A 13,734-nucleotide genomic window follows, 5' to 3' on the forward strand; every position below is an offset into this window, starting at 1 on the left:
CTTTCAAGTCTGCTCTCTCTGCACCTCTTTGCTATTTTTATGTGAATTTTCAGCTGCTGTCTCTGCCACCGTGCCTGGTGCTTGCTGTCATACTTCTGCACCGTGACAGTGATGGACTTTTATCCCTCTGCAACTGTAAGCCCCAAATGAACTACTCTTTCTTCTGTGAGTTGCCTTGGTCATGATGTGTTTAATCACAGCAATAGAAAATTAACTATACTAGACTTAAGAGCTCTTATAAGAGACTAATCATGTAACTAATTAGTCATTGTCTTTATAATGACTCATTTTCTTGAAATGCATTTCACACTCAAGTAATTCTGAGGCATGATCCAAGAAATTACCTGTACATTAGCTATTCCTCCTAAGAAAAAGGCTTCCTCAACCCAATTCAAAATCTCTTTCTGCCTCAGTCTCTTGGGTACTGGGAGGTGCAGTACATGCTGCTGCACCCAGCTGTTGATCTGTCATTACTGGAAATAATGAACTATGGGCTGAAGATGTAGCTCAGTTGGTAGAGTGCTTGCTTATCATTCAGAAAGCCCTGGGTTTGACCTCTAACACTGTTAAGCCTGCTGTGGTTCTATGTACCTGTCATCCCAGGACTTGGGAGTTGGAGGCAGGAGAAGTTCAAGATCATCCTCAGCAATGTAAAGAGTTCAAGAGCAGTTTAGGCTATGTCTCAAATAAGACAGGCATTAAAAATACTCCAATATGTAGTTCAGTGTCTTAAGAAAGATAAACTTTGTTAAGGAGGATAAGTATGTTTGTTCAAAAGTAGGTTAATTTTTTTAATGGATTGGACATATGTTCAACTTCAAATGCTTCTATGACTCTAAAGCCAAACCCTGAAATCTTTGAGATATGTGGAAGTAGAGGCAGTAAGCAGGAAGCATCAGTAGGAGATACTTGGGGTGGGGGCGGAGAAGAAGCTGTCCCAAGTAGCTTAGGGGATAAGGGTGATTATGAATATACAGTGTTAAAGGCTCATAGCAGAGAGTAGCTGCAAAGATTCTATTGTAGAAAGGCTACACTAACAGAGTACCCATTGCATTGGATCTGCTTTGGGAGTACAGAGAACAGTCATCCCCAAAAATGATTGTGACGCAGGGAACAGATGCTTCACCCCCCTGTGGTGTTCCTGAAACTGTTTTTTATCTGACATCAGACCAAAGTTAGATCAAAGGATTGCATCCTTCCTGGGGCCTGCTGGCTCTGTCTTAGCCAAGTGGTAAACATGTCCTCACTTGCCACTGACTAGGATTAGCTCTATGTTGAAGATTCTGACTTTGACCCTGGTCCATGAGCTCTTTCCTCAGGAGGCTTTGGGTTACATAGTCTGCTTGCTTAAGTCTGTTAAGTGCTACTTTTAGCCCTCCAGCAAGCATGCATTATGAATGTGTTGTTTTCCTTATTCTGGGTTAAGTGTGTCAGTTCAATAAATATAATCCATCTGAGAAGAGCTCCAAGGAAAGTGCTGGAGGAAGGCATAGCCCAGTGTGGCTTCAGTGGGTAGATTCGTTGTAGGAATTAGAGATTACAGGCTGTGATGACCAGACCAGGTGAATCGTGTGTGATACAGCAAAATGAACCACACCTTTTTGTGTTTGTTTGTGTTATAGACTTGAGCACCTTTTGTCAATAATAGTTCACCAGAAGTTTGCCATTCCACGTTGGCCAATAGCATGCCAGATGTACACCAAGTTTGCTGCTTAGCTTGTTAGGCATTTGAGTAGTCAACAATACCTGCCAACCCAGTAGTGAGGTCCCAAAGTTTCCAAATTACCAGACCTTCCTAGGTATCTAGTTAGGTCAACCCTGTTCTAACTCTATCTGGAAAAAACTCATCCATTTTTGATAGGCCATGTGGATATTGAAACATAATTTTAAGGTTCTTTTATATAACCAGTGCAAAAAAGAAAGACATTTGTTATGGCCTGGAAAGAACTTGTATCCTAAAGACTTCATCCCCAGCTGGTTGAACTATTTTGGAAGGTTCTGAGATGTCATTGGAGGCAGTAGGTCATGAGAGCAAGTCCTTCAGGGATTTATCTTTTCCTGGGCTGTGCTTCCTTCTTCTTTTCTGTCTGCCAAAGATGATCTGCCTCTGTCCTATGCTCCCCCCTGCCCACCACGATGTCTTTTCTCAGCACAGGTACAGAATAAACAGAGGCAAATTATTGTGCATCTTTATGGGAGACTTTTTATTGACTTGATGCCTATACATAGCATGTAACATTCAAATCTGGGTAGTTGTTTATATTTTCAGCTCTTACATATTTACCATTTCTTTGTCCTGGAGAATCTTCTGTCTACTAGTTAATTTTGGATACGTAATTCCTACAAACTGTCCTCAGCCAGCAAGTGACTACAGAACACGAGAGATGTTCTGCCCACCTCTCTCTACTTTGGTACTCATTGGTATTCAGCTTTTCTCTCGATCTCCATGTTTCCTAGCATTCAGTGACCACAATTCTACTCCATTTCTGTTTTAGCTTCAGTGTATGCATGAGAATATGGAGCATTTCCTTCTCTCTAGCTCATTTCACTTCATGTAATGTCTTCCAGTTCCAGCCACATTGCCACAACGGTCAAATTTTCATTTTTTTTATGTCAGAATAATATATTTTGTATGCATATGTACATATCACATTTTCTTTATTCCTATTATTTATTTAAGAGACACCTTAATAGATTCCATATCTTGCTATAGTAGACAAAGCTAACAATTTTGAAATAAAGCTAAATACAATAAAAACTCAAAATTATTTCACAGTAGCAAAAAATTGTGTTAAATATTTTCAAACTATAAAAGCTATTGGGCAAAACTGGAAATGTATTCTCAATAAACATATTTTATATGATTAAAAATTAATTTTAGCTCAATAATCAAAAGGTCACTCAGATTTAAAAATATATTATGTGTTCAGAAATTACTTAAGCTACTATTATGAGTAAGTGTAGTAATAAAATTGATGTTCAGTAATAAAAAATAGATTGTTAAAATGTAATTTGGGGGCCAGAATGATGCCTCAGTGGTGAAGATGCTTGCCAAGTAAGTCTGAAGACATGGGTTCTGTTCCCTGAGATCCATATGGTAGAAAGAAAGACCCAACTCCTATAACTAGTCTCCTAACCTCCACAGATGCAGCACACATGCCCCTTCCCACATAGGCCAATAAATATTCTAAAAGTGTGTATAATTTGAGCAGTAAATGCAAGTAAACATTAATTACAGAAGGGATGGACAAGATGCACATTTTCAGAAAAAAATTTAAAATCTAGTTTTGAATTTTAAATTTTATTTGCTCTAAGAATATCAAGCAATGTAGTTGTTAGAAATTAAACATGGAGTGTTCTTATTGCTTGGTTTTGGTCACAAAAATTAAACCCAGGATCTCACACATGCTAGGCAGGCATTGTGCTATGGAACTGAACATTAACCCCCCAGAGTAAAATTTTTATCAAAGAATCATTGCTCTTCAGAGAATTGTGCTGTTGGTCTGACCTCATTTAGTTGCTTCTCCTGTGATAGAAAATGCTGTTCTCACCCCTCATCAAAGGAACTTCTCTTTGCAGCAGATAGAGATCACTGAAGAAAGCCAAAACCCATCAGTCTTGGGGAGAGGGTCAAGGGAGAGAATTGATTTAAATTAATAAAAGAGAGAATATGACTTCATAAACACAATTACTTGGGAGACCAAGAAGGATTACAAGTTCAAGGCTAGCCTGAACAATTGAATGAAAACTTGTCGATATTTTTTTAGAACTGAGGATATAGTTTTTGATAGAAGAGTGCTTGCCTAGTGTGTTTAAGGCCCTGGGTTCAACCTCCAATAACATACAGAACTCTCCGTGTTAATGACTCACTACAGATGATGTAGATCTGGTGATCCAGGTGGAGGTAGGGCTGAACTAGCAGCTATTTTTGTGAAAGTAGAATGTTGGCTACTGAGGTCATCTTACAGGAATCAAGATGAATGAACAGTTCACAGAGTCCAGGTGGACATGACAGCATGGAAGTGGAACCGCTTCTCTTTGCTATGGCAGCATGGAGAAAACATGGACCTCACTCAACGGAAGCTGGATCTCAAATGCTGCATCATATGGAGCACAGACAGAGCTGACTTCCTGCCTTACAGTCCCCACACTCAGAAGAGCCCCACACTTAGTGGAATGCCATGACATTGCCACCTTGAGATTTCTCATGGTCTTTGAACAAAATGTTCCACTTCATGATGAGTCTTGAAGTTAGGTAGTGTGTCTTAGATCATGGCATACATTGAGGAAACTGGGTGGAAGGGTCCCAACAGTGGGAAAGGAGTCACCTTCACAGTCACCAAGTCCTTCGTGAAGAAAGCTCGGCACAGTTTCCATGCTCAGATGGTAAGGAACTAGTCGGGGTACCCATAGTTCCCTCATCTCCCGTGGACACCCACCTCTTGTGCTCTCCACTCAGAGAGGGAAAAAAGGAGAGGGGACAACTTGGATGAAAAGGAGAGAGACTGTCATAGTACCTCCTTCCCATATAATGACTGTCGGCTTGCTGTATGGCATAAAAATGACTGTAAGACTTCCATCAGATAATAGCAGTTAGGAAAACCACAGGGTTACCCAGGTTTATCCAGGGGTGATGCATCACATAATAGTAAGGGGGGGAGTGAAGTACAAAATGGCTTTGATTTCGAACTTGCATCTCTGAAGTGATACTTAACCCGTGCATTGATTATTTAATTGACTTTGAAGAACCTAGTAGCATGAAATGCTTTTAACTCCCAAACCTTGTTATTTTTAAATTTCAAATTATTTTCTGAAAGCTACTGCAAGGCAGTTTAAGGAAACTGAACCTTTTATGCTTTTTTACTTTTTAATCTAATTTGATAATAGAAAAAAATGTTAGATTTCCCCATGACAAGGCACTTGTATTTATCTGGGTTTGGCTCACTGACGGTCACCAAAAAATGGAAAATCTCAGTTCTGTGCAGCTGTGCTAAAGTAGGGAACTATATGCAATATTTCTTGAGGAAACATTTGACATTTGAGCAAATTAGTCTTGATTTATTGTAATTTTTTTCCAGTGTCCGTAAATGTTTTTAGTAGCTATTTCAGAATGACCTGAATCAGGGAAAGTGGGTAGTCTTCGATATATTTCTACTGCTATTTTCCATTTCATGCAAAGACCATCGTAGACTATTTATAGAAAACTGCATTTGGTGTTCATTACATAAGTGTGAAATTAATTTTGTCACTGATGGGCTGACATTTGGAGTAAAATGAGGTTGCAGTCTTTCCTGGGATCCTGTGAACTATATATGTTAATGCCCTCCAACAATAAGAATATAATTTTACTTTCCCAATTTTTCTGTAGGCCTTTAGAGTTGGATAAATTTTTACAAAGTATAAATATATTTTCTTATATAAATAATCTTACAGATTATTTAATGTGTTCATCAAATATCCTTACAATGCCTTTCTGGATAGGAAGAAAAAAATAGCAAATTTATTTGTGGCTATAACTTAGCTTGATTACCATTTGAAATATAAATTCTGTCAGTATAATTTTTCCTGTTTTTTTAATTATCAAAACTTCTAATTTTACTTTGTCTGAAAATTATTTTAATTGTGGAAATCTATGGGAGACAATGTAATAATTTGATACATGAGTATAGTTGGCAATCATCATGAATTTTACTTTATTTTTTAAAACTTTCTAAGCATTTTATGTATTTAATGTATGGCTGTTTTGTCTGCCTGCCATATATATACACCACATTTGCCTGGTGCCTAAGGAGGCCTGAAGAGGGTACTCGATCCCCAGGAACTCAAGTTAGAGATGGCCGTGAGCTGCCCTGTAAGTGCTGGCACTCAAACTTGGGTCTTCTGGAAGAACAGCTAGTGCTCTTAAACACTAAGACATCTCTACAGCCCCATGGATTTTATGTTAAACTGGGAAAGACTACACCTATAATTCAGATCCTTGAAGGAGTAATGTATTCTGGGAATGTTTCATCTGCATCATTTTTAGTGTAAAAGACGTTCATAGTCACTCTCTCACTCTCTGTCACCCTTTGTGTCTCTTCCCTTCCCCCATCCACCCTTACTCCTGTGTGTGCATGCCCCTGTGCACGCGTGCATGCGCATATGCAGAGGCTAGAGGAGATTGAATGCCCTGTTCTATTGCTCTCCACATTATTCCCATATTCCCATCATCTGCCTGAACTTGGGCTTGCCTTCTCGGCTAGGTTGTCTGGAAACAACAACAAACAGAGATCCAGCTGTCTCAGCCCGTCACAGCGGTGGGGTCATGGTCTGTGTGCGGCACCCATGGTTCAGACTGTGGGTGTTAAGGACCACGCTCAAGTCCTCCTGCCTGTGTAACGGGCACTGTTTGCCCACTGAGCAGTTTTCCGGCCACTGAAAACATCAGTGGCTGGCCTTTCCTAACAATGACAAAATACCTGAGACAGTCATCTTAAGAAAAGAGGCGTGTTGTGGACCAGAGTTTTAGAGGTGTCTGACCACCGTCACGGCAGCATGACACATCAAGGTGGGAATCTACTATGCAGGAGACTTGGTTGCCTCCCGAGGTCAGCCAGTGAAGTAAAAAGGGGAGGAAGAATCTTGGCCCTAATACCGCCCTCAAGCACATATCTCCAGTAGACTGATTCCCTTCTACTGTCTAAGGCAGTGGTTCTCACCCTTCCTAATGCTGTGACCCTTCAGGGTAGCTCATGTGTGGTGACCCCCAACCATAAAATTATGTTTGTTGCTACTTCATAACTGTGATTTTGCTACTATTATGAATTGCAATGTAAATATCTGTCTTTGGATGGTCTAGATGACCCTTGTGAAAGGGTCATTGGACCCACAGAGGGGTCGTGATCCACAGGCTGAGAAACATTGTTTTAAAAATCCTATCTCCCAGTACCATCAAACCTTAGGCCCCCAAGATTTCCACATGTGAGTCTTTGGGGACAACCAAGATCTAAATTACAGTGTGAGGAAACTTTGGAGACAGGTCAAATGGCTTGCTAGGCTTGTCAGGCTTGGGGTCCTTCTGGCTCTGGGCTCACCATCTGACAACACTGTCACCCTTTATGGCAGCTCTGAGTACCATTCAGAAATGACATCTCCAAAGCTCTGGATAAATGTCTTTCTGTTATTTCTATTTATCCCTTTAATGCATTTCTCCACTGTAGGCTCGCAGGAAGGAGGTGTTTATCCAGGAACGGTATGGGAGATTCAATCTCAACGACCCCTTCCTGGCTCTCCAGAGAGACTATGAAGCAGGTGCTGGTGACAAAGAGAAGCCAGTATGCACCAACCCGCTCTCCATTCTTGAAGCCGTCATGGCCCACTGCAGAAAAATGCAAGAAAGGATGTCCACGCAGCTGGCTGCCGCCGAGAGCAGGCAAAAAAAGGTACGGAGACATTCGCTTGCTTTTCCTGTGGCACAGAGGAACACCAAAACCATCTCAGTGGTGGCCGGTGGCTGAATAGTACATTTTTTTTTTTTTTTTTAATGAAGGATGAGGGTAAGTTCTAAGAAGTACAAAATGTAACTAAAAATAACTAAATCATAAAAGTATGACAAATGAATACTTTCAGGGGATGTCTAATACTTCCTTTAAAACATGGATTTGGTGACAATGAGCCTCATGTCCCTCATGCAGTAAAATGCACTTGGCCACAAAGTGGCTTCATTCTGTAGTTCAGCCAGGACCCTCCAATCATATGCAAGCAACCCCAACTTATGTTTTCTCGAATCTATTTAAAATGCTTCTTTGCAGGCAGGCATGGTGGGTCATAGCTACAGTCCCAGGCGGTTGGAAAGCTGAGGCAGGAGAATGGAAAGATGAGATAATCCTGAGTAATACATGAGACTCTATAATCTAAAACAAGATCAAAATTTACAAATAGAAGTTTTTATTATTTCATTTTCTATTATTTCCTAACAAAAATGAAAATAGCTGAAGAGAATAGAGTGACAGTTTGCATGGCTGTCACCAAATGGCCTCCTAAAGCCAGGCTGGTGACAAACCCACCTCTGGGGTTTCGTGGCTGCAGAACTCTAGCTGGCACATGTCCTCACTTCAACAAGTCTCCTCCCCCTGCCCCCAGCACAGTCACCCTTCTTACACTTGAATATATGCTTCAAAGAAGACTAATTTAAACACACACACATGCGCGCACACACACCACACACATGCACACACACACACACACACACACACACACACACACACACACACACACACGCATGCACGCACACACACTGTGGTCAGCCATAAAGAAATAGCAGTTTCTATTTTGTCCCAATAAATGGCCCAAACCATTGTTCCCTTTCTGAGTAGATTCGGGAAGTCAGAGATTCTGCTGCTCTCTGCTGTGAATTGGAATTAAAAGGGAAGGTTTCTTCTCCCTGCCACCGTTAAAGCCTAAAGTGGTGTTTCCTCCCCCTGTCCTTTTCCAAGAGTTCTTTACATCCCACATTTAACACCTGGTAGACAGTAGCCCGAATGTGCCTTACTATAAATATTTATGACATTATCATCTAAGCTGTGCGTGTTTGCCGTAATTCTATCCTTCATTAACATAGGAACACCAACACTGTCCTATAGACCCCGAATAAAAGCAGATCTTTTTATCAGGATGTTACATGGCAGAAAAATAAAGCACCTGGCAAAAAGGAGTAAAGGAGAGCCGAATGCTCCATGATAGGAAACAAACCCTGTTTCCTCTGGACTTGGCAAGCCTTCCACCAATCCCTCAGATAACCACTGAGGTCCCTGGAGGTTTTCAAAACTCTCCACAAACCGCACAAGCAGAAGCCAGTGCATTGTAGCTGATGTCACCGAAAGTCATCTATATTTCTTGGAGAGGATACATTTCAATTATGTTCTTAACATGTCCAATGAGCTGGATAATAATAAATGATTTCTGCTGGATTTTGTGCTGCATTATGAAAACTTAAACTATTTTCTCTTCGTTTATTATATGAAATGTGTAATTTTCAAAATTCTACTTACATTCTGGATTTTAGCATTTCACTTTTAGGAGAAAATAAAGTACCCATTTGTACTTGAATCAAAGATTTTATTATCTAGCTGACTTTTTTTTTTAATCAATGTACATCCTGTTTGTTTCTGAATGACTGGGTCATTTCCAACCTGGCTGGGAGTGAAAGGAAATAGTCCTGTCCTATGGGCCCAGAGAGGCTCATATAAAATGAGCCAGTGGGCCTGCCTCCTCTGTATAATGGGATACAGGAGTCCTTTTATGGTCAGATTCGTTGGCTGTGAAGTCTCAGTGAAGGGCACTTGTGTGGACATTACTGCTTTTTGTGTTTAAAGAATATTCTGTTCCAGCAGATTGCAATGTGTGAAAAAGACTTATATTTCATATTCTACCCTGTATGTTATAAAGAAAATACTGATAAAACCAGAAACTCCAAAGTCACCTTTTTTCGTAACAAGAAAATCATCTGTCACCTTTAGTATGGAAAGTAAATATTTTAACCAAATGCCTTCAGCTCCCTCTATATAAAGTAAACTGTAGTTTGAGACATCCATTATTCTCATTAAAGCTCGCTCTTAGCTTCGCTGTCGCGGTGGAAGTCTGAAGGCAAAGGCCTCTTGCTCTGTGATTCCAGTGTTTATTATCTGACACTGGCACGGCTCTTTGGTAATTCTGAGACATTTGGCCCGTGTGCTGCTGTGGCTGGGCCTGCAAGGCGCAGAAGAGGCTCTGTGCTCATGCATGTGCTGGCTCCTGCTGAGACTACTAATCGGAGAGTTAACTGTTTGGTAATTTGTGTGCCAGAGAAATTTGGGCAGGAGTCAATCTGGCAAATAGGCTGAGCCTTTAAAACCTCTTTGGATAAGCTAATGAGTAGCCAGCATGGGGAATGTTGCCTGGAGTAATCTACTCCTTGTCCTGTGCCAGGAACACAGGGTGAAACGAAATTTGGGGGTCCGATTTTTTTTTTAATCTTGTTCTTCATCTTTTAATAGAGCTTTCATTCTAATGTATTTGGACATTTGGAAAGAAAATAAATCCATGTATTTTCAAATATATTATTTATACTTTGAAAGTATGATTTCTATCCCTGGAATAGAAAGTCTGAGCAAAACCTTTAAAAATAGGCCAAAATTGTATCTTGAGAAATTCAGAGACGTGATATTTTGGCCAGTGACAATTTAGTTCTATATTAGATATAGTTTCTTTAAGGCAGCAGCTGGGCACAATTAGGTTAGTTTGGTCGCATTGAGTGTGTGTAGCACAAGCCTTAGTGTTAAGCACATGGCACCAGTAGGCCTTGATTTAGGCAGAAAGGGTAATTGTATATACTAACTGGGGTACAGAATTGTTAGTCATTTCGCAGCATGGTTCAGTATGGTTGGGGAATTAGGGGATGTGCTCTAACTAACCACTATCATGGACAAATGTTCTCCACAGAGCTAGTTGGCAGCAATTGACTCTTGCTGAGAAGCTGGACACTAGGGGTTGTTCTTCTGCCCTGCTGATGCTGAAGGGCCCTGGGTATTCATTGCATAAGGTTCTGAGTCTGCCTCCCTGGCCCTGATTCTTCAGTTCACTCACTTCCTCTTGGAAGTCCACACCAAGTACATGGGAGGGTCAAACTTAGGCCACATACCCTTTCCTCAGCTCATGGAAGATCAGGAAAGTGATTGTAGACATACTCAGACCTTGTAGAGTGGAATCATGAAGCAGAGAATTTTCTATAGGAAGTGATTTCTAATTCTAGACAAATAACAAGTAAGCACCAAACCAAATTATTCTGTTTATTTTCTTTAGTGTGCCCTTTCTTCCTGGTTTGCATAATTGCATTTTATCCTGCCATTTGTATTCAGTGCTGTTTCATTGTGAAATGGCTAGCTTAACACACATATAACTGTCTTTTAAATTGCTTTCTAGATGTTTTTCCATTACTAACATGGAGGACAGCCATTCATAACAACATTTTTAGGAAGAGTATTTACCATACTTTTGTACATGAAGGATAATTGTAGCTCATTCCAGGGTCTTTTTGTATAATGTCTTACTGCATTTTAAAACAGACTTTGATGTCCCAGGAACATTGCAAGGCAGCTATGAAGGAGACCCAGGAGTCTCAGATCTGTGGGTTTGAGCTGGGATTTTCACATGAGCTGTTTTTGCCTCGTCCGTGAAAGCAGCAAAACCCAAGCTCCCAGGACTTGCTTTCCTTCTCGTGAAAGGTTTACAGGGAAGGGGTTGCTGAACAACTTCACACTGGCAGCTATAGGCTTGATGAGATAGAAGAAGGAAAACAGCGACCCTTTAACATACATAGCTACATATTTATGAGAACTGAGCAGATAGGCCGGGTAATGAGGCGATGAATACTAGCGTACAATATTGGAAGCTTTAGACAGTGGAAAGGCAGAACACACAGTCTGCTTTCTCACTTTATAAATGGACTCCATTATTTTCCTCTGTGTTCTCTGCTGTGAATTAGAGATAATTGCCTTTACATGGCCGTTGAGCTCACACCTACAGTGTTTTCCCTTCCTGCTCTGAATGCACAGGCCTGGTGCCTCTTCATTTATGGCTCCCGTCTGGGTGCTATTCTTAGAGCCACCACCAACTTTCTCACTGAGTCCGTCAGGCTCTTCCACACAGTGCACTGCTGTGTGCTAAAGAGCCCGGTGATGCTGCTCTGGGGAGCTCCTCGGCCCCTACCTGAGAGGATGAGACAGAGTGGGCAGCACTGGGACTAAGGAAACGTGGTTACTTTCTAGTTTGATATATAGTCCCAATATCCGAATCATATACAGATTTTCATTAGATCTGGTAATAAAATAAGTGGAGTTCACAAGTTTTTATTTTCTTAGAAGTAGCTAGTCTTTGGGCACCATAGACAGTTAAGTAGATTATGTTCTGTTGCACTGACGTGTGAGGACATCACTAATACTCAGATGATTCACATTTAAGCCAATACTTAACACTGAAAATATATTTAAATGAGACTATTTTATTGCTGAGACAAAAAGTTAGTATAGGATAGAATAAGGCATCCCTGGAGAGGATGAAAAGATTACAGGAGTGTATAATAGAATCCAGAAGGCTTAAAGGACTTTTCTGAGATATGCTATGTCAAGATGGCATTTTTTTAGAATATTCTGTGTCGCAGGGCAGTGGTGGCGCACACCTTTAATCCCAGCACTCAGGAGGCAGAGCCAGGTGGATCTCTGTGAGTTCAAGGCCAGCCTGGGCTACAGAGTGAGTTCCAGGAAAGGCACAAAGCTACACAGAGAAACTCTGTCTCGAAAAAACAAACAAACAAAAAAAAATATGCTGTGTCCTAGATCATTAGCTCATTTGATCTTTAGTTTAAGTATTTGTCAGGGTTCTCTAGAGGAACACATCACACACACACACACACACACACACACACACACACACACGCACACACACACACACACACAGATTTATTAAAGTGACTTGCATTCTGTCAACCAATTCAACAATAGCTGTCTACCAACAGAAGGTCCAAGATCGAGTAGCTGTTAGTCCATGAGGCTGGATGGCTCAGATGGTCTTCAGCACATGCCAGAAACCCAAAGAAACAGACTCTCATGGCAATAAAGGGATGGACTTGCCAGGGACAGTGAGAGAGCAAGCCGGAAAAGAGAACAAGCTCCATCTTCAATGTCCATTATATAGGCTGCCAGCAGCTGTGACCCACATTAAAGGTGGATCTTCCCACCTCAAAAGATCCAGATTAAAAATGCGTCTTCCTACTTCCAATGATTTAATCAAGAAAAAAATTCCTCACAGGCATACCTAGCTGCTTGGGTTTTAGTTAATTCTGGATATGATCAAGTTGACAACTGAGAATAGCCTTCACAGCATATTATGAAGTCCTGATGTTATCACCAACCATTAGACATAAGCAAAGTGACACCACAGAGCATCCAAAGAACTCAGCCTACTGGCTTAGATACTGGCAGTCTCTGCTTCCAGAGGGCATGCTATTCCATCATCTCTGTGCTGTGTTCCCGAGGCCTCACAGACATCTAGGGATCTCCTGCTCTCAAGACATGCATATTCTCTGTTTTCTGACCTAGTCGTTGGTACTAGAAAAAGCAGAAGCCCTTCATAATTCGGTGTTTCTCTTTGTTTGATTAGTTTGTCATTTCTTAAGGTTTAAGATTGAAAAACCAAAGCTTTTTCCTTTTTTAAATTTTCATGCTGAGAATTGAACCCAAGGCCTCAGCATGATGGCCAAGTTCCGGAACCCCGAGATGAGTACCTCTAGTGCCAGCAGGATAGGCTGTGGCCCCAGAGAGGGGCTGGACCAAGGCCAGTCCCATCTAGTGCTAGTGGCTTTTTCCTGGTGGGAGTTCGTTGTCTTCCTGACTGTGTTCTTCCTTCCTCTCTGGATCCTTCAAATCATCATAATTTTTTCAAGGATTTATTATTAATTTTTGTAGAAGAGCTATCTCAATCAGCATTACTTCTCCATTATGGGTAGTAAAACTTCCTGTGACACATTTTGTGATTGTCAAAATATACCGTATCCAATTTATTTCTTTAGATATATAAATATGTTTAATGTGGTCTGTTCTCTAACTTGTAGTCTAATTAAAAAAGAAAATATGCAGTCACATATTCCTAAAAATCACAACTAGCTATTATATTATGAATTGAAAACATTTTTAACAGCCAGCACTATGCTCGGTGCTTACA

The 13,734-nt window shown here is 40.8% G+C and overlaps 1 protein-coding gene across 3 annotated transcripts in view; it reads left to right on the forward strand.

Annotated features, from left to right (window-relative positions):
- Cttnbp2 (cortactin binding protein 2) overlaps nt 1-13,734 on the forward strand; it is a 156,442-nt gene that overhangs the window by 60,164 nt on the left and 82,544 nt on the right. For all 3 annotated transcript variants that reach the window (XM_006991232.4, XM_042272818.2, XM_042272819.2), the window contains exon 3: nt 7,200-7,421. In XM_006991232.4, the coding sequence (XP_006991294.1) occupies nt 7,200-7,421 (222 nt within the window). The remainder of the gene's footprint in view (nt 1-7,199; nt 7,422-13,734) is intronic.

Source organism: Peromyscus maniculatus, chromosome 3 (genome assembly GCF_049852395.1).
Source record: "Peromyscus maniculatus bairdii isolate BWxNUB_F1_BW_parent chromosome 3, HU_Pman_BW_mat_3.1, whole genome shotgun sequence".
Taxonomy (NCBI): Eukaryota; Metazoa; Chordata; class Mammalia; order Rodentia; family Cricetidae; genus Peromyscus; species Peromyscus maniculatus.